At 37.2% G+C, this 24,420-nt stretch overlaps 3 protein-coding genes and 1 long non-coding RNA gene across 6 annotated transcripts; 1 reads left to right on the forward strand and 3 right to left on the reverse strand.

The window, feature by feature from the left end:
• The first annotated feature begins 78 nt into the window (after window positions 1-78).
• Window positions 79-3,484, forward strand: LOC112186505 (programmed cell death protein 2-like). 3 transcript variants are annotated; one of them, XM_024324954.2, is made up of 8 exons: window positions 79-202; window positions 316-427; window positions 512-595; window positions 684-781; window positions 881-1,173; window positions 1,898-2,132; window positions 2,722-2,926; window positions 3,079-3,484. In XM_024324954.2, the coding sequence occupies exons 2-8, from the start codon at window positions 335-337 to the stop codon at window positions 3,202-3,204; spliced, it is 1,134 nt and encodes a 377-aa protein (XP_024180722.1). In that variant the 5' UTR covers window positions 79-202; window positions 316-334; the 3' UTR covers window positions 3,205-3,484. The 3 variants fall into 3 exon arrangements, with proteins under 3 accessions (XP_024180722.1, XP_040370219.1, XP_040370218.1); XM_040514285.1 differs by having other exon boundaries at window positions 122-202; window positions 324-427; XM_040514284.1 differs by having other exon boundaries at window positions 144-229; window positions 313-427.
• Window positions 3,485-4,104: 620 nt separating this feature from the next.
• LOC112186506 (DNA-directed RNA polymerase II subunit 4) lies at window positions 4,105-6,080 on the reverse strand. The gene is made up of 5 exons (XM_024324955.2): window positions 5,829-6,080; window positions 5,564-5,641; window positions 5,001-5,034; window positions 4,836-4,904; window positions 4,105-4,396 (listed from the first exon to the last, which is right to left on the reverse strand). Exons 1-5 carry the CDS (start codon window positions 5,984-5,986, stop codon window positions 4,319-4,321), a joined length of 417 nt encoding a protein of 138 aa, XP_024180723.1. The 5' UTR covers window positions 5,987-6,080; the 3' UTR covers window positions 4,105-4,318.
• Window positions 6,081-6,638: 558 nt separating this feature from the next.
• LOC112186508 lies at window positions 6,639-8,735 on the reverse strand. Its single transcript, XR_002930811.2, has 2 exons — window positions 8,367-8,735; window positions 6,639-7,039 (listed from the first exon to the last, which is right to left on the reverse strand). It is a non-coding gene; the product is annotated as an uncharacterized LOC112186508 (long non-coding RNA).
• Window positions 8,736-9,265: 530 nt separating this feature from the next.
• On the reverse strand, window positions 9,266-22,646 carry LOC112186502 (disease resistance protein RPV1-like). Its single transcript, XM_040514278.1, has 8 exons — window positions 22,556-22,646; window positions 21,490-22,013; window positions 19,377-20,490; window positions 19,019-19,294; window positions 17,985-18,923; window positions 17,652-17,876; window positions 10,383-10,479; window positions 9,266-10,293 (listed from the first exon to the last, which is right to left on the reverse strand). The coding sequence occupies exons 2-8, from the start codon at window positions 21,987-21,989 to the stop codon at window positions 10,097-10,099; spliced, it is 3,348 nt and encodes a 1,115-aa protein (XP_040370212.1). The 5' UTR covers window positions 21,990-22,013; window positions 22,556-22,646; the 3' UTR covers window positions 9,266-10,096.
• Between the last annotated feature and the right edge of the window lie 1,774 nt (window positions 22,647-24,420).

The following is a 24,420-nucleotide window of genomic DNA, read 5'->3' on the forward strand; positions in this document are numbered from 1 at the left end:
CGGTGAGCTGGCTCGACTGCCGAGTGGTTTATCATTGAAATGACCAAATTGCCATTCCCTAGGTGAAATGACTAGAGTGTCCTCGTAGAAAAGGTTTTGTTCATCTCTGGAAAGACCGAGGCCGAGTTTGCATCACCACCATCTTGGAAGTTCAAATAGTATTCAGCAAAGCTGAGCCGTCGTTGTTCTGAAAGCCAAGTTGGTAAGCTCTTCGGAGTTTCAAATTCCGGTAATAATAGTTTTTTCTTTTTACCAAAGAGAAATTTTTGGGCTTACCTTTGATTGTTGTTGTTGTTGCCGCTGTTTTTGCTGTAGGTTTTTAGTGGCGTTAGTGATGGCGAATGTCCTGTTAGGCATGCCGGGACCATGGGCTGATGATTTTCGTGAATCATCTGATCATTATACAGCAAAAATTGGTGGACTACCTGTGAGCAATTGCAGCTTATCAGGTTATGTTAGAGGATTTGCTGATTTTGAGTTTTTGACCCCTTTTTAAATTTCTTTGTAACAGGATTGGCCCCTTACTGAGGAATCTGTGCCACCGAATCTGCTTCAATGTAGTGCTTGTGGAAGTAGACTATGTCTTGTTGCGCAGGTTTTACTTCTAGAAACTGATAAATTCGTAGTTTTCTTAGAAGAGTTCATTTGAAATGAACAGCTACTTATTATGTTTCTCGTTCCAGGTTTATGCTCCAGTTTCAAGTGAAAACTTAAGAGTTGAAGAGCGTGTGCTTTTTGTTTTTGGTTGTCTGATGGCAAACTGTGGGAGCACTCCTCTTAGGTCTTTTCAAGAATCTCTTTGATATTGCAAGACTGAAATATTAAGTGTTAATGCTGGTGCGAATGTTGTTAACTTTATACTTGCGATCATGACATGCAGCTGGCGAGCTCTTCGTCTTCAAAAATTAGACGATGTGGTGCAATCAAATACCACTTCTCAGGAAGTGGTGCCAGTGACTTCACCATCTGTATCAGTTTCAAACAAAAGCTGGTGGGAGGATTTGGATGATGAAGATGGAGATATCGATTTGGAGGAGTTGGGTAAAGCACTTAATAGTGCTGCGAGTTTTGCTTCTCATACCAAGAAACCACATGTGAATGAACGTAGTAAGCCTGTTGCAAAACCATTGCCTTCAACTCAGTTGGAAAAAGTGGCAGACGCTAATACACCTGGTATGAATGCATTCTAGAAGTATAAGTCTCTATGTCCCCTGTACTGGATTTCAGCTCTTATTAGTTGCATGTATACCTATGGTCTCCCAACTAATGACCCACAGCTTCTTTATTCCCTGTACTGTTGTGTTGTTGTGGCAGTTTTTTTTTCCCCTGTGTCCAGAAGCTGCCACTTCATGGTTTCTTTGGGTTCAAATTCTTCTTGGCTGTTGAACATAATATAGTGACATTGGAGAAATTGCACAAAGTCGAAGAAAACAAATTTGCTACAAACATTAAGATGTGGCAGTATGAAACTTAAGTAAATAAAAAGAACATGGAGAGTGGCTTTAATTCTTCCTTTTGAGTTTAAAGACAAGGCTATCCAGAAATTACTTTTTGCCTTCTCTTAATGTTGAACATAATTGTAAAGATCATTTCTTCATCAAGTTTCAAAGTCTGAAATACCATGTTTTGGTGTCTGTTCAGCAAGATTTATATATGCATTTAAACACAGAAATACTTAGTATATGTGTAATAATTTCCACATGCCTCTCTCTCTTTTTCTTTTTTCCTTTTGTTTTCTGTTGAGAGTTGGGTGTATCTACAGGAACTGATCAGAGTTGGAAGCTCTTATTACAACTCTTTGTTGACATTCTTTTGAATAATAACTGATTTAGCATGTGAGTATGTTTAGTATGTATTTCTTTTTGGAGCTTTAACTCGTTTGATGTGCTTGTTGCAGTGCTGCCTTGTTTTTATTTATACACTCAAGAAGAGGCATCTTCAAAGGACAACCTTACTTCTATGTGTTCGAACTACTCATCGCTTTCCATCAAAAATAACTCAAATGATGAGGATGACGCACAAAGTGAAACATGGGCAGAGGAAGCTTATGAATATGATAAAGCTTTGACTGCAGACAGGACATACCTTAAGTTTAAGAAACGATTGGATGTGAACCCAGAACAATGTTTCAGGTATTAATTTCATAATTTGATGGTTTTTATATGCAAGTTGTTATTCCAGACTAGTTATAAACTATGGAGTTTCTTATTGTACATTTGGTGGTGAATGACTCAATATCAATGTTGAGGGTCACTATGATGCAAAGTGAATGAAGTTCATAACTGTGGGATATGTTTGGTTTTGTAACTTTTACATTCATTATATGTGTTTGAGTTTTTTTTTTTTTTTTTTTTTTTATTCATGTTTTTGAAAATTGATTTTGTGGAAGTATCAAATGTTGTATTCGACAAGGATGAAAATCTTTTAGTTGTTTACCTAGCTGCTCTTCTTCTTTTTTTATGTTTCCTATGTTTCCTTCTGATAAAGATTGATTACTACCCCTTATTTGTTGCCCCTGGTGACTTGAAGTTGTTTTCTTTTGGCTTTTTTGAAATGACAATGTTATTATTCGTCTTTTACCTGAACTATGTTAAAAGTATGGGAAGTTTCTCTAAAGCATTTTTAACAATAGATCCTTAGGTTTTTGAAATTGGTGTTCATGTTGGTTTTTCAACTTCCTGATGAGCCTTTATTATCTCTTATTAATGTTCTGTACTTCAGATATTCATATGGTGGAAATCCACTCCTAGCTACACAAGCCGAAGGCGACCCTGGGAGATGTACATTGTGTGGTGGATCAAGGCATTATGAAATGCAGCTAATGCCTCCATTATTATATTTTCTACAAGGAGCTGCCGATGATTGCCAAAGACGGTCACTGGAGAACTGGAACTGGATGACACTTATGGTATATACTTGTTCCCAGGTAAGTCAACATTGCTAGTTAGTTTGAATATCAAAGCTTTTTGAATTTGTTTATAACTTGATACCATGCTCAGATGCTATTCAGTAGGGGGTAGGGTGATCCTTAAAGTTTCTTTAAAAGTAATTCAGTGTAAATCTTCTTACCTTTTTCAGAGCTGTTCTCAACATTTTGATCAAGGAAATTCAAACACTGGGAAGTGGCTTGTGACAGAGGAAGCTATTCTTGTACAACTAGAGAAATCCTTTCCCGGGGTAGCCGAACATAGCCATTCATCATAATCTGTATTGCTTCTGGGCAAGAAGAAAAGAGTACATTCCATATGCAGGTGATTCATCCCAGCCGCTGAAATTGTATACACATGAGAGGGCAGTAGGGGCTCCACTTCACTACTGACGATGGTTGCTGTGTAGCATTGACACAGAACCAAAGTGGAATCCAAGTTTTGTTCATTGACTATAATAGTTGTGGTTGTGGTAAAGTAAAAAAGAATTTTGAATGTATCAGTAAAGAGTTTCGATTGTATTCTCTTGAAATTTTGAATGTATCCCTTTGAAATGAGTTTACGAGTCTGTTGTGCTATCAACAGTGTGAAATTATTTAAAATCGATCTTCCATCTACAGTTTTGTGTCAAGGGGACACAACAATGGCAGTTCCTCCAGTTCCGGTTGTTTAAGAAAACCACAGAAGTTGGCAGTTAATTCAGAGCTTCTACGAAAAAAGCCCCTTGTCATTGCACCCAGTGACCAACAGAGGCAGGACCTTGCTCACCTTAGATTTGGCCGGTGAGTGGGTGGAAGAGAACCAATTCCCAAGTGCGTAGTGGTAGAAACCTCTGAATCTCTGGTTGTGGTGCAAACAAGTTGGAATAGTACCATACGAGCGGCACTATGGTGAGGAGAGTTGGAAATTACGGTTTAAACTCAACTGAGGTGATAGTTAATGGGTGCATTCCATAAGCCCATGTCTAATTGTATAGAGGAGCTGTAGATGCTTAAAATTTTCTTGAAGCAAAATCACTCGACCTAGCTTATAGGGGGGAAAAAATAGTCATCTATGGTTTGTTACATTAAAGAAAAAGAATGTGTTAAAAAGGGCGATGAGCTTTCTACTTAGCGAGACTTCTACATCTGTGCCATGACACCATTCAACTCTCTAGTGGAAAGTCGCAATAATGCCATAGAGGTTAAAAAATTTCACAATACAAGTACCAATAACGTACCACTGGACATGTTCTACAATAGGTATTGATATTCAAGTTTAGTGAGGTAAGATCCACATAACGGGTCGAATAAGAGTGTTCAAATGTTTTGCTACACTGGCAGATTACAGCAGGCAATACTCAAATATCCAAAGCTACATTGCTATGAAACAAATGACAGAAGTATCAGCCACTACTCAAATTTCTTGATTAGTGCCAGGTCATTCAACATTTTATCAATTGCCTCATCATCATGCACCCTTCCTTTTGCCTGCATAAGAGATGCTTCGTTAATAGATACTAATTTTGCTCACCAAAAAGTCCAGAAGAAATGGCAAACTTTATCTCCTTCCCACTAGATTGAGAACTGAAGCAAAGAACCAACTTCTTACCTGTCTTATCTGATTGTATCTTCCCTCCCCCCACTCCTTTATTTTTTTAATTTCAAACTATTAACCAAATTATTGATTTAAGAAACTACAATTATCCTCTTTGCCTTACCATCCAAAAATAATCAGCAAAGTTCTTCAGATTTGTTCTTTTTAAACATGAACACTAGTCATATGTTCTAACCATTTGCAGCTACATACCAGTTCATATCATCATTCACTAACATGAGAATATAGAAGTATGCTAACTATCATATATCCCAAGTTCCCCACTAACAAAATCACAAACACCATACAAAATGTGATAGGAATAAGATATACCTTTATAGACGGTACCATAGCAATAGCCTCCTCGACAGTTTCAGGGCAGAGATTGCCAAGCACACAAAGCTGCACAAATATAGCAATCCAACATTTATAACATTCTTGTGCTAGAAATGAAAAGAAAAATTCTTCAGAGTTGATTATATCAGATTGGGCAATTACCTCAAACTCAGTCAACTGATATCTACTAAGGATTCTGAATTTCGAATTTCAGTTAAGGTTCAACTCCTGAAGCAATGGAGAAGATAGAACAAAATTTTGAAGAACAAAAGTTCAAAAGTAACTGATATAAACCACCATCTCCTAATTGCTCGTGATGTTGATGTTTCCCCATTAAGAACTTATCAGATACAATTCAGACCTTCATATCAACTCTGCCAATCGATAGAAGTAATGAATCCTTCAGTTTTAACCCGCTATCAGAAATCCTACAAGTTATTGACTAGATACATGCACTAAACATTGGAGTGAACTCCTTAAGCTCTACACATCAAAATGTAGGAATTATAACACGACCGGAGCCCACCCTCTAAAGCAGGTGCATGCTTGATTGAAAGATCAAGCAAAGCCCAACTCCGCGAACCCCAGAAACATGCTTCACAAAACCTAATCCCAACTCGCAAGGCCCTAGCTATTTCATTCTAGTATAGACCACAAGCTACAAAAATGTACATGTGCACGAATATAGAAATGTGCATATCTATCATCGAACTCAGCAAGGATACTCTCTCACTTGCTTCACGGCATCAGGATTCTTATAGCGGCTAAAGCGCTTCACATACTGCAGCGACTTCTCAAACACTCTGGAAAAGTAACATAAACACAAAAACAATCAATACCCTAATCAAGTTCCCTAGAGATAAAACAGTCCAAAATCATCTAACCCTATAATGGCCTAGAGTCACAGAATAACAATCTCATATGTTTTCTCTATCAACTAGTCAGTAATTTTGACTAAAATCTAAACCTAAAGCGAGCGAAATTACTCACTGAGAGACTTGGTTCCTGGGATCATCAGACATCTGCTGAAGCTGCTCGAACTTGTGCTCAAGAATCAGAGAAACTTCGCAGTTCATCAAACACTTGGCCTTGAGAAACTCGTCCCCGATTTTGAGCTCGGCGGCGTTCTCTTCCTCTTCGCCGGACATGTTTGACGAACTAGCAGACGGTGACGGAAACCTAGACGAGAGAACGATCTAGTCTGTTTTTTTGGGGAGAAAGGAATTTCAATTCTCTCCGAGACGGCAACGATTTGGACTTTATATTTGGGAAGCGCCGACCTTAGTTGGGCTGGATTGGGCCTCTACCCGTTTCAGAACCCAGATTTGAAGCGGATCTCGGGTGGACGTTTTGCCAATTTGCCTAAGGGGGGTGTATTCAATCTAGATTTTGAATGATTCTGTTTGATTTTTTATAATCCGTGGATTGTCATGGATTTTGCAGAATTCATGGATTGTTTTTATTCCATAGGGATTTAAACAGATTCTAATGTATTGTATTTTGCAAGATTTGTTTGGATTTTGATAAATTCATGGATTGTTACTTTGAAGGGTTTTCCTAATTTGCATGTTGCATAGCATCAAAAGAGAATTCAACTCCTGCATTTTTTTTGCTCGACTAAAAGAAAATTTTGAAGCAGATAAACAATTGAACGTGATGAGATTGAGATAAACAATATAGCTTGATGAGATTTGTTGGACAATATGTATTAGCATTTCAACCCAGCTATTTACCTTTCTATTACACTCGAACTAGTTAATGCATCTCCTTATTTTGTAATGTTATATGCAAGATAATTCATTTCAGTGTAGAACCAGAAACAAAGTACTCCTCTCATAAGTAACAAAATATCTCCATCATTGTAACACTTGTAGTAAGCTCTTTAGTCAAATATGACTCTGAAGGTACATGAGGAAGAATGACAATAAAGTTCTCACAATGAATCACAACAACCCGCAAATGTTAGGTCATAGGTTTATTGAAAATAATATTACCTAAACCTAATTCTAATCTCATTAACGACTAGAGGCTTTATTAAGGGAGGAGTTAGATCTGAAGCTTCTAAAATGCTGATCTAGAATTTGTTCGCTGTTGCAGCATTCTGGTGCCACCCAACATACTCCAATGTGTGTTATCACGTAGATTTACGACTCTGATATCCACTCAATCCTTGATCCACTCAATTAATCAACTCTGATATCCTAGTTTTAAACACAAGAGAGATGGTCAGAAACTATAATTGAAAATTTGCTAGATATAATACAGATTAGGACCCGTATAAAATATTTGAAGGCATATGGAAGGCCTTGATTCAACTATAAAGATAATTATTCATGATTGTCATGAACTACAAATAAATAAACTTGCACAAAGATAACCAACTATGAGCTCTTGGGTTCCCTTTCTACAAATTGCATATAAATCAAGAAATTGTTCCACATAATCTAGATGAGAATTCTAAGTGGCTCGAAGTGATATCTCTGATGCAAATAAAGTATCACATAGAAAATAGGAAGCAACATATGGAAATAGCACTGCATTGGAGAATTAGGCAGAAGATACTAAAATGGCACAAAAAGACTATAGTAACCAGTCATTTGCAAAATCTACTACACTAAGCATCTAGAGCTTTACATGTCCTCCTATAGAAAAGAGTCTCTGCTTCCCTGAACAAGTATGAGAATAACAGAACTGGTGCAAGAACTATTCTACAAATACATCAAAATGCAATTAAGCATCATTGCATCAGTAAATCAAGCTATAACTATCTTGTGCAATATTAACAAAAGATTATATGGAGGGGGCGGCAAAAAACAACCAAGTAACATTAGAATAAAGATAGTAGAGCTTCTGTTGATAACAAAGATTGGTGGGAAAATACCTATTATTATTATTATTATTTAACATCTTTCAAATTAACAAGGCAAGCATACCCTGTCTGCAAACTCAAATACTTCTATAAACAATTATGTTATTGGCAAATACAAAGTCATTACTCATAACAAACCATGCTTTTCCTTTTCAACTGAAAGATTACACATTATCCATAAACACATTAAGCTGCATAGCAGAAACATCTGGCAAAGTGCTTAAAGAAAAAAGGGAGAAGCAAACAGTTCGACAAATGAGAAAGACCTTGATAGAACCTCAACTCAAGCTAATCAAGTCTAGCAAGTAGACACTGCAGTTGAAAAAAAAATGATTCAATACGCTATCTTAGTACAATAAAAGTTCTGAACACTAAAAATTGTCAAGCATTGAGATGAAATTAAAATGGGATATTCTCAAAAGTACCATTGCAATCACACAAGACCAAAAAGCTCCTTCCTTCGTTGGAAACCAATGCTTAATACACAAACTTTATGTATGATTCGGAATAATCAACATCAATTATAATTCAGAGTTAGATATGAAAAATTATACTCAGAAGAGGCTTTACTTTATTGCTCTGCAAATTCCCAACAAAAGACCTCTCTATATCTTCAGAAAGCTGAAAAACACAAAAACCAATAGTCATCAAAATCATACCTATTTCAATTATCTTGCTCAGAGCAGGAAACTTGAGGAGCTTTCTCAACTATTCCTTGGACGTAGTTCTCGCCGAAGCAGCAGTGGCCGGCATCATATATTTGGTAGAGGACAACGGCCAGATTCGTCTTGCTCATTGCCACCACTCGGATCTCGTTGGCACGACGACTGGATTTTTCAGTTGAGATGGACGAGGTAGAAAATTGAGCGGACCGTGGTAGCTACGACGCCGTCGATTGCGGCAGAGCTGGACATGGCTGATCGTCTTCTCCAGATTGTCATTCGTATTTCATCTTCTCGATGAGAGAGAGAGGGGACCAAAAAAAAAAGGAAGACGTTGAAATCTCATCTCTCGAGAGCAGATTTCTGAAAGGGTTTGCTATTTATACCGATGGTTCTAAAATCCTTCACAATCCATCACCTAATAGAATCCTTCAAAATCGTTGGACCGTTGAATACCACTAGATTTATATTAACTTTTTAAAATCTAAATTGAATACCTCAAGATTTTAAAAGACTTTTCAAAATCTTGATTGAATACCTCTAGACTTCGAGAATCCAAAACAATCCAATAGACTCCTAATTGAATACACCCCCTAAATCTCAATAACACAAGTTTTTGTTTTTATTTTACGACAACCGGTGGCGACAATGAAAGTTTTTTTTTTTTTTTTTTTGAAGCGCTCTTGATATATTCATTTACATACCTTTTCACTGTCAATTAGACAGACAAGAAGATAGTGGTAGTACCCACAATGATACATAGAAAATAGACATACTCATTGCACAATCAAAATCTAGACATATCGGGATCCCCCTTGAAAAAATAGAGTAAAGAAATTACAACGAGTCGACGACTTATTAGAGAAAAAAGTTGTATTTGAGAAATTTTACGATTTTACTTATCAGTTAAGATAGTCTTGGGTGGGACGGTCGTGTCACATGTTACGTCTGATTCTCTGATTAAGTTTTAGAATAATGAGAATCTATACCTATTGGTTTTGGTGCGAGAGAGGAAACAAAATGACTACCTTTGATCTTTTAGATGTGGTGTTCTACATAGAGAAAAAAAAAAAAGGAAAAAATCAACCTTGAGACTAGCTTTAGTGAAACCCATCGACTATGTTGGCGATGAAATCTCCAACAACAGTGATGAGTTTGAAGATGACAGAGTGCCGGACTTTGAAATCATTCACATTTTCGCTAATTAATTGTGAACTATTTTGCAAAAGATCAACTGAGAAGTGAAAGACTGAAAGTGATATTATGTTTTGTTTTGAAGGGCAGAATTTATTAAACAATATGGCAAAGTTTTCCTAGTGATCATACTGACTTCCAGGCTCCAGCACTACAACTGCAACTTTAGCATCAATGATGGTCGATAACTCGATATCAGATGCAGTACACAGGAGACAATAGCTTGTTAGCTACGTTTCCTTGCTTAATAAGGAAAAAAAAAAGGTTCAATTGCTGTGTATAGAAGCCAAATGCACCACTGAAATAAAACTAATTTTTCTGCAAAAGGAGACGCAGGCTCTGAGCGGCTGCAATGCCTAGACTCATGGAAATGAACCAGAACAAGGAAAAGAGAATAGAAACTGATGAGCAAAGCGAAAGCCAAAATCTACTGCCACACTCCAACTTGCAAGTCAGAGTATCAGACCAAACCAGAGAGGTTTCCTAAAAGGAGGAGCCAACTCATAGTTATTAATTTGTAAGCTTGATCAACGTTAGGACAACAAAAGCCACTTCTCATTCTGTGGAGCATCATCAACATTAGCAGTACTATTGCTGACTGCGACGAGGTTATGATCCTCCTCTATATGTTTCCGCTTTCGAGGATTCATTGGTTCCAAAGACAAAGAAGTACTAGGAAGCCATTGCTCTTCGTCATTCTCATCATCATCATCATCATCATGGGGATATACTAGACGAATTCCACAGCTTTTTAATGCACGGACCCTTCAGAAGAAAATATAGCTTGACAGTTAAGGATCATGTCATCACAAGCAATACCTGAAAACGAAATATAGCGCAACCACACATGATCAGTACTTGATGCGTCTGAGGGATAGATATATTCTTCAAATTCATCGATCATTAGCTGGTTGATGTTGTTGCCTCTGAAAATCACCTCGGCCTAGATAGCCGAGGGATCAAGGAACAAATGTCCTTCTTGGTGAGTGGATTGTGGAGCGTGCCAGCACACGGCCAAAAGGCCAAGTGTGCAATTGTAGATGTAGAAGATGTAGTGCGCGTGTTCTGACTTCGTCGAGCGACTGAAAGCCGAGGAAGGAACAATCTCGGCTTAGGGTTCGATGCCTTTGGATCAAGGACTTTTGGGTTGTTCAATGGACGAGTCGCAAATAGTGATTGGTAACCAAACAATTGCGTTAATACTACTCCTAGTGCAAGAAATAAACACAATAGTAAAAGAGCAAGAAAATAAACTCTAGATTAAGTGCATAAAGGTAAAGAGCAATAAAGTAAATCGCAGGAAAGTAAATAGCGATAAAGTAAAGAGCGAAAAAAGAAAATAATAAATGGCTTGACGAATAAAACTATCAACTATTATCAAAAAGTAACAAAGGAAATTATTGAAATAGCGATACTAGATTACAAGAAAAACGAAGGAAATTGACTCGAACTAGTAGAGCTAACAACTAAGAATTGAAAAGAGAATGAAACTAATCTGGAGCTAAGAAAAATAAAAGGAAACCCATGATGGAGTTTTGGCTGGAGATGTATGTGTGTTTCTTGATTTGTCGACTGCTTCTTTATATAGAGGCTGAAGTGGTTGAGTTCTTCTTCCATGCAGCTGCCTTTACTTCAATCCAATTAACGTCCCGGTTTAATTGATGCATTAGAATACTTCAACAAATAGGAGTGTGGTTCTCATGTGACAAGTGGCATGTCAATTATCATGCATATACTACTACAGAAAATGGGTTTAAGGACATTCGAAAAACGTCCTTAAAAACATTTAAGGACGCTCGAAAAAAACGTCCTCTATGGAGGAGTCATAGTAAGTCATCTTTTAGGACGTTCAAAAAACGTCCTTAAATGTCTCTAAGGACGTTGAAAAAGTGTCCTTATTTCTATTTACAAACGTCTTCTAATATCTACAAGGACACTTAAAAAACGTCATTGTAACTCAAAAAAATGTCATTTAATATCTAAAAGGACACAAGAAAAACGTCCTGGTATCTCATAAAAACGTCATCTAAAGTCTATTAGGACGTACAAAAAACGTCCTTGTATCTTTTTCATGACACAAAAAAAAAATACATAATTTGATACAATACTAACCAAATGTACATATTATAACTAAAATACACTACAATGAGCACAAAGTTAATAAGCCATAATGATCCAATAAACAACTACCAACAATGATCGAACTATAACTTTACCAAATTAAAAAATGAGTTGTACTAGATATTCTGGAGATTGCAACTTCTAACACGTAAACTCAAGCTCCTGCTCATTAAGGGTGTTTTTCTTTATCCCATAAACCTCCATCTTAAACTTCAAAGCACCTAATTAAAGAACAATATTCAACCACATATTCAGTTGGAGACTCATAGAAGAACCAGTAAGGTAATCAAAGTAACATCTTCAGTATAAGAGAGCAGACAAGTAAGAGAACTGATAATATTAGTCATGCCTTTAGATAGTTCCATACCTGGAGAAAACATTGCAGCTTTCAAACGTCTCATACTGGCTCATACTCCAACCTTCAAACATTGCAGCTGATAGTATTAGTCATTCCCTTAGATAGTTCCATGTATTTCCATTAAGCATCCAATAGTTTTTTATACTGGACAAAGATAAATTTACATAACTAGTAAATTCTCAAAATGCAAATTTCATAAAAGCATCATATAGGACATATACATACAATTGACATAGCATTTCCACATTAAAAAAACAAGTAGAAGAGATGATGCACTACAGGATTCCTATTCAAGAAAGAAAAAACAATGCACCTCTAAGCACAATGCAAAAATCCTGTCCCAAGCAAGATGTAGAATTATCTCTAACCAAGTATAAGACAAGCATAGACCTCTCTAATCATGGGTAATTTTTTTTCTGTACCAATTAATTTGATGGTAGACATTGGCAAAACAAGCAACAAATACATCAATGAAAAGTATATCCGTATCCAATAGTGGCAAAACAACAATTCAGGATACCTCTACAGATCTTCCCATCTTTGCAGGGCAAACCAAGTCTCCATCCATTATTATATAGGTTACACTCTGAAAAAAGAAACATATTGTATCCATTACTCTAACAAGAAGGCCAGTTGAGCCAAAACCAAGCCTAGAAATCAAAACCCATATAGTATAACTGAGCAGGAGACCAATAAAGACACAAACTTGCCAAGCACAACTTACCAAAGTATGTGAAGCTATAATCTAATAGAAGTACTGCACAGCTTTGGGACTTTAAAGCTGTAGAAAGAATCAAAATCCACTTATTCGAATTCCCAAATACATAGACATGAACTGTCTAGTTTATCTAAGAGAAATCAAACAAAGTTGGATACAAACATTAACATCGGTGAATGCAAACAATTTATTGACATGGACAAACACTAAAAAAGAAGCCAAGTACTCTACAGAGACACATAATCCATACGTTCTCATTGATGCATGTAGAAGAACCATAAAGGGGAGAAAAACGTATAAAACAAGTAATTGGAAATAATCCATTATTTCATAAAAAGATGGAGCAGGATAACCATGATACTCCTGGGAAAGGTTAATTACTAAATAGCAAAAGTCCTAACAGTTGTCAACAAGAGCCAAAATGCAAAATATGGCAACTATCTAGACTAGAAACGCATATTTTGTTAACAAGTAAAAGAATGGATAAGCATTAAACATCAATGCAAAGGATATTTTGATAACCAGGAAAAACTGGTAGCAAAAGATCATTACCAGTCAAATGGTTTACCTTTTCCTATTCATACGAACGGAAAGTATTGAAGTCAAAAAGTTCAATTCTAGAAGAGCAGTTCCACTTGTTGTATTGAACAAACAGAGACAACGCGGAGATAAAGATGGCTGTGGCAGTGAGAATGTCATATGATTAATAAAAGAGTAAACCATAAGTAAATATTTGGTGCTAGAAGTGAAACGACATACATACTTATTTTCAAAAGAAACAGATTCTACTGATAAAAAAATTGATGCAAAAATAACATACCTCTTCACCAACTCCAACAATGGCAAGAAGACTAGAGCTAAATAGCATTTCAACAATAGCGAAAGCGCCAATAGCTAACCAAAAATAAATTAATTAAATTGTAAACCACAGTTTTTAATTCCAAAAATTACGAGTAAATAAATTGGATAACTTGCCTCGTTCATAGCAGAGTCTCCCTGTATTATAATTGAATACTTTGAAGCCATCCTTTGTGCCTATGGCAAAGCAACTGTCGAATTCGAAAGAAATACAAATTTTCAGAAATAGAAAGTCCCACAATCTTTTAAAAATATTAAAATCCAAATTCAATATTAGCTCCCTTAGAATCTATTTATAGTAGACTATATTATAGAAGAACCCAGATTTGAAGCAAAACTGACAAACTGACAAAATCTTGAAAACAAGCCATCTCAAGTCAAAATTGAATGAATCAGACCTCAATTTAAGAATAAGAAACAAGAATGACGAAACCCATATCTCAAATTTGCAATCCAAACAGCTGAAATTATCATACAATCTTGAATTAAAAAACAAATTCTATAACATGGATTAGAAACCCTAAATCAGATGGATACCATAGATTAGGCAGCTGGATTCGCGCATAGCTGAGAGGCTGGTCAACGCCCGCTGAATCGAGTATGAGATCTTGCCCTTCACTAGGTTACAGTCGAAGTGGTGGAGGTCGTCCCAGCGATGGTGCGTAGTGATGAGGTTGAACACAGTGTTATCGGGATACTTGGCGTGATGGAGGACATCGAATAGGCCGATGGTGGTGTCCAGGGTCATGGTGATATCGATGATGGAGAAGGCCAGGCAAAGGACAGATTTGGGAGGAGAGACAGAAGAGATTTGAGGGGAGAGGGAGAGAGCAGAACGCGAGAGTGATTTTCTAGGGAGTGAATAGTGTTTTTTCTTTTTTGTTGGTTTCAGAAATGACGACCTAGACTTCCGCTACGACACTGCGCTTAAGGGGAAAACACGGAAGATTGTAAAAATTAAAACGCGACGTCCTTATTAAGTTATAAGGACAGTTATATAAAAAACTGTCTTTGTATCTTTTAGCTGGGTGTCTACAAAGCCCATTTCTGTAGTAGTACATGATTAACCAACATTGATCAATTAGTTAATTAGTATTGCACCACGTCTTTGCTAAAGAGTCCTAACTAACCCATGAAGCCAATGTCCTTTATCTTTCATATCTCTCTCTTTGTTTGGATATGTATATACCACCCTAGCCAATGCTAATCCAAACTCCTATTTTGTTGCGTGGGGCTACAAAATATGAAAGGCACTTCTAACATACTTCCTCTAACATCTTCAGATAAAGATGTTGATAATTAGAAGATTATTAATAATTATCAGGAGCCTCCCTCCAATGACTATGACTTAACGAAATGGAGGTTGATAAACCGGGTGTAAACATAGCCCCCCCATTTTCTTGAGCATCGGCGAGTATCGCCGAATGGTTAAGGAAATGGAAGCTCTTATTCTCTGAAAATCTACTCGATTTATTAATCATAAATCATGAATCATAGCAAAGAGATCAAAATCAACTTCTTCACTCTTCATGCATCCGCATATATATATCTCTTGGTCAAAGTAAGACAAGTGACTAGAAAGTAGAAATCTTTAAACTCAAGCAGATCTTGCCAATGGTGCATGTGGCCGGTTGTCTTGCTATACGAAAGCCATGTATGTATGAAACCTCACCAATTAATGCTCCCTGCATGACTAATTAATCTAGCATTTGAAAATCATTATCCTTACCATTAGATTTGGCTTCATCTCAGCTTCTCATCAACCAACTTCCAAGATAATGAAAAACAAATTGCTTTTATATTAAACCAAAGCCATTATTGAATGTTTGCTAGCTTGATAATTCCCGTCCCGGATTTTGAGAAATTTTTATCAAACTTTAAAAATTTGCAAGATCGGCAGGTACTGGAGCTCAGGTTTCCTTGTCTAAGTACAACAAGGAGGACAAAGACAAGTCTGAAATAGTCTTTGGAAGTTCGCATCCTTCTAGTGGCCTTCAGGCCATCGATTAACTCGCCTGAACCATTTTTTCTTGCCATGATCAAAGATTGGATGCGTTTCTAGCCGCGATTGCTCCTCCGTGCCTCACAATCTTGATTTCTTCTTTCACATTTGAAATTTGCAGCGGCTGTTTGTTTGATTCCTTTTCGGCCTTCATGACTTTGGCCGTTAGGAAACATCAAAGATAAGAAAACAAAAAATGAACATGAATAAGTTCCAGCTACAATCTTATTCTTTGCACTTATCTTCGATGACCACTCCTCACTCTAAATTAAACTTCCATTCTTTTAGCCGTGGACACCTTCCCCAATTCAACATACGGCTATCGTTCGTTCAACTTTTATTATTTTGAAATCTAAATAAACCAAGGTAGAGATTTACAGGACATCATTATCATGGCCAACTAGGAGGTGGCCACCAATGTTTAATCTTAAATCCTACACTTTCTATGTTCGCGGCATGAATTTCATGGTGCTTAAAGCCGCAAAGGGTTGAACATGGGTATTTGGAATGATCATTGAACTCTTCAGCCTTTACGTAGGTGGAATTCTCAAGCCCCCCAGTGGCGAAGTAGTGGTTAATTTGGACTTTCAATTCTAATTTAGCCGATATTGTCGTTATCACATCGGCTTTGTCTCCAATTACCATGTCAGTATACATGGTTTCTTCAAGTGTAGGAATCTCATGTTTTACCAAACGGTGGTCAGTGAGCCCCCCCAAGTTCAAGGTCATTGTAGTCGTAATTTGGCTCATCGTCTTCATATGCATCGTGGAATGACTTTATGTTGAAGACAAGATTTGGTTCAGGAAAATTATTTTGTGATCGATTGAATTGCATACCATCAACAACGCCTAGAAATATTTAGGGTCCCACTGGGCGTGCCAAAAGATGTTGCCTCTGAAAATCACCTCGGCCTAGATAGCCGAGGGATCAAGGAACAAATGTCCTTCTTGGTGAGTGGATTGTGGAGCGTGCCAGCACACGGCCAAAAGGCCAAGTGTGCAATTGTAGATGTAGAAGATGTAGTGCGCGTGTTCTGACTTCGTCGAGCGACTGAAAGCCGAGGAAGGAACAATCTCGGCTTAGGGTTCGATGCCTTTGGATCAAGGACTTTTGGGTTGTTCAATGGACGAGTCGCAAATAGTGATTGGTAACCAAACAATTGCGTTAATACTACTCCTAGTGCAAGAAATAAACACAATAGTAAAAGAGCAAGAAAATAAACTCTAGATTAAGTGCATAAAGGTAAAGAGCAATAAAGTAAATCGCAGGAAAGTAAATAGCGATAAAGTAAAGAGCGAAAAAAGAAAATAATAAATGGCTTGACGAATAAAACTATCAACTATTATCAAAAAGTAACAAAGGAAATTATTGAAATAGCGATACTAGATTACAAGAAAAACGAAGGAAATTGACTCGAACTAGTAGAGCTAACAACTAAGAATTGAAAAGAGAATGAAACTAATCTGGAGCTAAGAAAAATAAAAGGAAACCCATGATGGAGTTTTGGCTGGAGATGTATGTGTGTTTCTTGATTTGTCGACTGCTTCTTTATATAGAGGCTGAAGTGGTTGAGTTCTTCTTCCATGCAGCTGCCTTTACTTCAATCCAATTAACGTCCCGGTTTAATTGATGCATTAGAATACTTCAACAAATAGGAGTGTGGTTCTCATGTGACAAGTGGCATGTCAATTATCATGCATACATGATTAACCAACATTGATCAATTAGTTAATTAGTATTGCACCACGTCTTTGCTAAAGAGTCCTAACTAACCCATGAAGCGAATGTCCTTTATCTTTCATATCTCTCTCTTTGTTTGGATATGTATATACCACCCTAGCCAATGCTAATCCAAACTCCTATTTTGTTGCGTGGGGCTACAAAATATGAAAGGCACTTCTAACATACTTCCTCTAACATCTTCAGATAAAGATGTTGATAATTAGAAGATTATTAATAATTATCAGGAGCCTCCCTCCAATGACTATGACTTAACGAAATGGAGGTTGATAAACCGGGTGTAAACAGATGTAACTTGAGGCTGAAATTCTACCGGGACCAGACTCATTTTGTGTTATTCCTATAACAGCACATAGAGTCAATCTTGCGTTTTTCCAATTCAAAGGTGGAGGTATTATAATGCAAATGTCACAATAATTTTTAATCTCATAACTCCTGCAACTCCTCAAAGGGTTGAACCGGTGGGGAACTTCACTTCCTGGAAGTATAACACCAAAATCCAGACAAGATAGCACCTGTGTAACACAATAATCCATTCTTAGAGGTTTTCCCAATTTGTATATGCCAAACCACACCCTCAACTATACACACACACACAGACACATAGAGACAGAGATAGACACCTGATTTTGTCGAATAGCGTTATCGACCTTTGTTGTGTCATAGCAAAGATTGTCAAGGAGCCTGTGGCAATGAGACAGGTCGATCCACTGAAGGCCCTGCAACACATTGTGTTCCACCAAGTTCGACAATATTGGCAATATTTCCAGTGAGTCACAACCACCGACGCTTAGCCATCTAATCTTTGGTGGAAGTTCTGAAATTTCTTGAAGTTTCTTGCAACAACACAAGTTAAGCCGCAACAAGTTAGAACACTTGCTAATCCATACAGGAAGACTAACAAAATTGCTTCTTGATAGATCAAGTGATTCTAATGTGGACAAGTCTCTTTTGGGATTGAAATGAACTTGCTCACAAGGTGACACAGCTGAGTCACTAATATCATGGCTTTGATTATTTGAAAGAAGCAATGGAAGTGGCCCTGCACTTGACGAAGCTCCAGAGTTCATTCTACTTGGAAATTCAACAAGGTTTGAGCACCTAGAGAGACGAAGAACCCTTAGATGCTGCAATTCATAAATGCTGCATGGAAGAATATTTGTAAGGCTTTCACAAGTATCGAGAATTAATATTTCAAGACCACTGAGATATCCAATCGAGGGAGGCAATTCTTTTATTGAAGTTCCCTGTAGATTCATATATCTCAAATTGTCCATCTTCCCCACAATTTCTGAGAAACTCCCAAGCTTTCTGCAACCTTGAAGAACAATACTTTCTAGAGATCTTAACTTGAGTCTTCTTGGAAAGTTCTCAAGGTTGGAGCACTTCACAAGACTCAAGCTAACAAGCTTAGCTAGGACTCCAACAGAAGGATGAACTTCAACTAATTGTCTACAAAGATTTAGTTTCAACCTCTCTAAACTTGGGATTCCAGAAAAGTCGGGGACTCTTGTGAGGTACTTACAAAATCTCAAGTTAATAGACTTCAGATATTGCATATTCTGTGAGACAGAATAGAAAGAAAAAAATAAAAATCTTCAAAGAAACTTGCAACATAAACTACATGTGAAACTGAAATTATATGTGAAGTACATACCTTGAATCCCTCCCCCAATTGTCTGATGAGACTGTATGGCATATTCAGTACAACAAGCTTCTTCCGATTAGAATTGAAAGGCAAAGATTGTAGATGACATCCAGGCCAATCAAGGAACCTTAACTCATTGGGGAGATGATCAACATCTCCAGAGAGGGATGCATTACAGTTTATAAAGAATTTAAGGTTTTTCATATTTGAGAAGCATTTATCACTCAAACATATCACCTCTCGTCGGGGCAACCGAATCATGATGCCTTTAACTTGATCTGTTCCCTTGTATGAAAATAAATAGTATTTAAAAACCAAGGCTCTATATATAAACAAAGGAAGTGTTCTACAGCTTTGTTCTACTTACAGTATTTTCTATCAGAACATGGTATATATCTTCATGAAACCACAATCTGCTACGTTTTCCTGGCTCAGTGGGTGATTCTTGGTGTACTATCTCTTTTCCCAATTCTTCTAACAAGTCATGCATCCAAATGATCTCAATACCATGGCTCCATTTAGTAATAGTTATGAGGGCCTTTTCTTTAAGTACTTCAATACCAATGACAGGGTCGAGGTCACACGATTCTAGTATTTGCTTCACATAGTCCATATTCGTCCCTTTCAAGAAACATGCAATATCAAGAAACACTTCCTTCTCAGAGTAATCCAATCCATCATAACTTATTTTGAGAATGCCTTGAATGTCTTTGTTAGGAACTCTTTTGTAACTCTCTAGTGCAGCCTTCCATTTCTCTATGCTTCTACCACAAAGATGAGAACCTAAAATTGTCAAAGCCAATGGAAGGCGTTGGGCATTGTTTACTGCATGCTCTGCAAGTTCCATATAATCATCTAAAGGTACATTTCTTTTGAAGGCATTCCAACTGAAGAGCTCGAGAGCTTCTTCAAAATCTAACCCCTCAACCTCATAGATTGAATGAACTTGATGAACATCTAGCAAATGCTTATCTCTAGTTGTTATGATAATTCTACTGCCAGAACCAAACCAATCACACCCTCCGGCTAAGTTGTTTAACTGGTCCAATTGATTGACATCATCAAGAATTAAGAGAACTTTTTTATTTCTCACTCTTTCCTTTATCACATTGATTCCTCTGTCAACATTAGCCACTGCTAGCGTCTTTTTTCCCATAATCTCAGATAGAAAGGACTGCTGTAGTTGGACTAGGCCTCCAACCATCGTTGAATGTTCTCTAACATTATACATAAAATAGCTACCTTCAAACTTATCCGCATTTGAATTATAAATAGCTTTAGCAAGTGTAGTCTTACCAATTCCACCGATGCCCCATATCCCTACCATTCGAACATCATTTTCCCCAACACCTAAGAGCTCTTCCACACATTGATGACGACGTTGTATCCCAACTGGATGCTTAGCCACATTCAAATATGTGCGGCATAATACCTTAACCGAAATCTCCTCAACCACCTCATGGATAAATTTGGATTCATAACTGCCAAATAGAATTAAGCATATGAAATTAATGTAGAATTTTGTATCCCGTCATCTTTTTTTTTTGAAAGGCAGAGAATATCATACAAAAGAATGCTAGATCAACTGAGTAATAAAATCTGTACTTTTGTGTTTATATATATACTAGCCCTTTAACATGTGCTCCGCACATGTCAATTGGCTTTTATTTGTTTTTTTTAATTAAAAAAGTTACTACAATTTCTCTCCTAATTTTGGGGAAGCTTCTCCTTTTTTCATGGGTGGTATTGCAATTTTTCAAATATAATATAATTTATTGACTATCTTATCCTCATAGAGAAATAATTTGTTTATTAATATTTATAGTATGTCAGGGCATATATGGTACTTCAAAAATTTAACCATTCCCTCAAGAATTGGCTTAATTATATAAGATATAATTTATTGACTATCTTATCCTCATAGAGAAATAATTTGTTTATTAATATTTATAGTATGTCAGGGCATATATGGTACTTCAAAAATTTAACCATTCCCTCAAGAATTGGCTTAATTATATAAGACTAGCCCTTTAACATGTGCTCTGCACATGTCAATTTGCTTTTATATTATTTTTATTTTTAATTTAAAAAAGCTACAGCAATTTCTCTTCTAATTTTGTGGAACTTTCTCATTTTTTCATGGGATGTATTGCAGTTTTTTCAAATATGATACAGTCAATTGACTGTATTATCCTCATATAGAAATAATTTATTTTTAAACATCTATATTATGTGAGGGTATATATGGTACTTCAAAAATTTAACCATTCCCTCAAGAATTGGCTTAATTATATAAGATATATATATATATATATATATATATATATATATATATATAAAGAAGACCGAAGTGTTAAGAACTACACCCAGATCCTTCAGAGGCAATGCAAAAAAAATATAGATGGCAATCAAGAATACCAAAATTAACAAAAGTAAAGCAACAAACACGACACAAGACCTCTATACTTGTAGAAACCTACCCGTCAAAGAAATGGCTGCCTGACAAATCTGCTGCTTTTGAAAGTGCTACCCTCCATCTGTTGACTTTTTCAATGTCATCTTTAAACTTGTGTTCATGCTGCACAATTGCCTCACCAAAACTACCTCTTTGGTTCCGCACATCAGATGGATCCACCTTGTAAAAGATTGGCCAAACCAATTGTTTCTTTGATTCTTTACATTCAAGGATCTTAACAAGTTCGTCCAAACACCACTTTGACGATGCATAGTTTTCAGAGAATACGATGACTGAAATCCTTGAATCCTCAATTGTTTTGAGAAGCTCTCCTGATATGTCTTCTCCTCTAGCAAGATCATTATCTATAAAGGTGTTGATTCCCCTCTGAAGCAATGCATTGTACAAATGGTCTGTGAAATTATAGCGCGTATCTTCACCTCTAAAACTTAGAAAGACATCGTACTTCCATTGAGGAGTGAGTGAAGAAGAGGAGGAGTCTCCTTCAGTGGTATCTGAAAGCATATTTGCTTGAGAACAAACAGATTGCTGAAAGAGTTGGAAATGGTGATTAATTATATGTAATGAATGCATAAAAATTTGACCAAAAAAAAGAAAAAAAGACAGAGGGCGAAAATTTGCAATTCCCTCACTTTATCAATTCAGCTGCAACTTTTTCCCATACATATATCTATCACATAGGCGTTTATAAATTATAATAGTTAAAGTCTTGAAGATCAGAATGTTGCAAAAGATAAAAGGAGTTGGTCTTTGTCTCTTTCTTCAAAATCTTATTGTTGGTTGGAGTTGACTACTAATCGCTCAACAAACTTCGGAAAGATCAGACATCCTAAAGCCAGATATATATTACAATAGTAAATAACCTAATCAAATTCCAAAACGAAAAATCTGTGTAAGATTCCCAGCATACAAATGACAACTGATTTCATCAACATGAGAAGCAAATGCAGACCATGCAATCAGCAAACCACTTATTCAAAAAAGAAAAAACACAAATATACTGCAAACTACTGATCCAAAGAAGAATAACACAAATATGGTAAACTGAATCGAGTATGAAATTTATGTACCTTTGGATTTCGTCTGCAGAGGAAGAAAAGAATCCAAGAGCATAGTCTTCCAATAATGATGCAAAAGTCTTCTCATAAGGGCATGGCATTACGTTTTGTAATTATGCAGGAGTGGCAGGATTCTTAAATCTTAATTAATGGCATGACATCAAGAGTCAAGGGATTGAAACTTCTTTTGAAGGTCCCAATTTTAGAGCATTTTCATTTTGGACCCCTACTTTTTTTTCATGATCCCTTTTAATCCCTTACACTAGTCTTCGTTTTGGTACCGAATTACCGATACATCATTAGTCATTATATATAACACATTGATTAATTTTTAAGAATGGTACATGAACTTAATGCCACTCAGAATTAAAATGATATACGCATGAAAAACCCCAGCGAGAGCAAAAACTCTCGACGTCTAAGCGTCGCAGACACCAGGCGTCACCAATGGGATTCCTCATTGCCTTCCCACCAGTGGTCGAGCACGGCGGAGGCCGCTACCCCGCCTACTGTTTTCAAGCCTTAATCAACTTGTTCTCCGATGCCGGGACTTTCTGCTGCAGTGGTTGATGGCGATGATTGGGCTGGGCAACTTCTGGCCACGGCTTAAGCGTAGGCGTCTTCGACCGCGTCCTCGATTTCTGGTGAGTTTGTTTCGGATCGGCTGGATCTTGGCTTCAATTTCGGGACTGTTGGCGTCACTCACAACTATGGGGATGGGTGGCGTTAGTCTCCTACCGCTAGGGCTAGCAGAGATGTTTCAAGGAGGTGGCGGGCCTCTAAGTTGGTGGCCAGGAAGATCGAAGACAACGCCTCTTGGGAGGTTGCTGCCATGGGTCTCCACATCATTCTGGGTTACCTGGCTTTTGGGCTATCTTGAGGCCAATTTCACTGATTTGGTGGGCTAGCTCTATCCCTGGGTCTGGATTTGGGACCCAGGAGACCTTTTACCTAGTCTTTTGCTCAATTGTGCTATTTTCATTCCCTTGGATGTGTTGTTTTTACTCACAGGTAGACTGCTCATTCCTAAATTCTACAAGAAGTCTCAGTGTAATTACATTGTGAGTACCACAATTTCTTGCCTTGGCGAGCAGTGTTCTTTATACTGGGATGAGTCTAGTTTTGATTGGTCTGCTGATCTTTTGCATATCCAGATTGCGGATTCTAATGGTTGGATCTACAAATCTCAAGATCGTGACAATATTTCTATTGTTGGTAATTATCTTGAGGAGGCTGGAGATTTACTTTCAGTTTATGCTAGTTTCTCTAGAAAAGTTTCAGAGCATTGTTTTATTGTACAAGGACAATTGGTTGGTGTAGTATACTTTCTGATTTGTCTTACCTTAGCTCTAGGCCAAAGCCATTTCTGTCCTTTGTATGCTCCCTATTGGGATGCCCTTATGAGCGATTTCAATCGCTAATTCAAAGAATTTTTCCTTCAAAAAAAGGCCACTCCAAATTAAGGTGGTCAACGTTTGTGAAACCCAACTTCAGTACATGGACTATGAAAACCAGCCCACCTTCCATACATGTCGTTATCTCCTCCGTTACGGAGGATGTCAAATGTCATATTTATATGGGCAATTCGGTCTCTTCAAGTTTGATTGAAGAAAAAATGGTATGTAACACTAGCAATTGCTATGAACACCCAAAATTTCTCTCTACACCCAGTTATCTCTCTCCTTACCATCTTCCTTCAGTATATCCCAGCATGAAATCAAAAATTGCTATGGCTTTTCCATGGTGATGTCAGATTCGCCGGAGGCGTCGCCGTCACGAGTGCCGAGTCGGACTGCCGATCGCGAGAGGCGACGTAGATTCTGATTCTAAGGACGGTAATTTGATTGCGGAGGAGACCTCCAGTGAAGACTCGGTGT

Source organism: Rosa chinensis, chromosome 2 (assembly GCF_002994745.2).
Source record: "Rosa chinensis cultivar Old Blush chromosome 2, RchiOBHm-V2, whole genome shotgun sequence".
Taxonomy (NCBI): domain Eukaryota; kingdom Viridiplantae; phylum Streptophyta; class Magnoliopsida; order Rosales; family Rosaceae; genus Rosa; species Rosa chinensis.

What these genes read in the sequence shown, in the direction of transcription:
- LOC112186505 (XM_024324954.2), top strand. Translation starts at nt 335, where the DNA reads ATGGCGAATGTCCTGTTAGGCATGCCGGGACCATGGGCTGATGATTTT. An exon ending in CAAAAATTGGTGGACTACCT is followed by an intron (nt 428 to 511) that starts GTGAGCAATTGC and finishes TCTTTGTAACAG; the next exon opens with GATTGGCCCCTTACTGAGGA. An exon ending in GACTATGTCTTGTTGCGCAG is followed by an intron (nt 596 to 683) that starts GTTTTACTTCTA and finishes TTCTCGTTCCAG; the next exon opens with GTTTATGCTCCAGTTTCAAG.
- LOC112186506 (XM_024324955.2), bottom strand. Translation starts at nt 5,986, where the DNA reads ATGTCCGGCGAAGAGGAAGAGAACGCCGCCGAGCTCAAAATCGGGGAC. An exon ending in CCCAGGAACCAAGTCTCTCA is followed by an intron (nt 5,642 to 5,828) that starts GTGAGTAATTTC and finishes TTACTTTTCCAG; the next exon opens with AGTGTTTGAGAAGTCGCTGC. An exon ending in GCCGTGAAGCAAGTGAGAGA is followed by an intron (nt 5,035 to 5,563) that starts GTATCCTTGCTG and finishes TTCGAAATTCAG; the next exon opens with AATCCTTAGTAGATATCAGT.
- LOC112186502 (XM_040514278.1), bottom strand. Translation starts at nt 21,989, where the DNA reads ATGCTTTCAGATACCACTGAAGGAGACTCCTCCTCTTCTTCACTCACT. An exon ending in GGCAGCCATTTCTTTGACGG is followed by an intron (nt 20,491 to 21,489) that starts GTAGGTTTCTAC and finishes TCTATTTGGCAG; the next exon opens with TTATGAATCCAAATTTATCC. An exon ending in GAATTTCAGCCTCAAGTTAC is followed by an intron (nt 10,480 to 17,651) that starts ATCTGTTTACAC and finishes AGAGGCAACAAC; the next exon opens with ATCAACCAGCTAATGATCGA.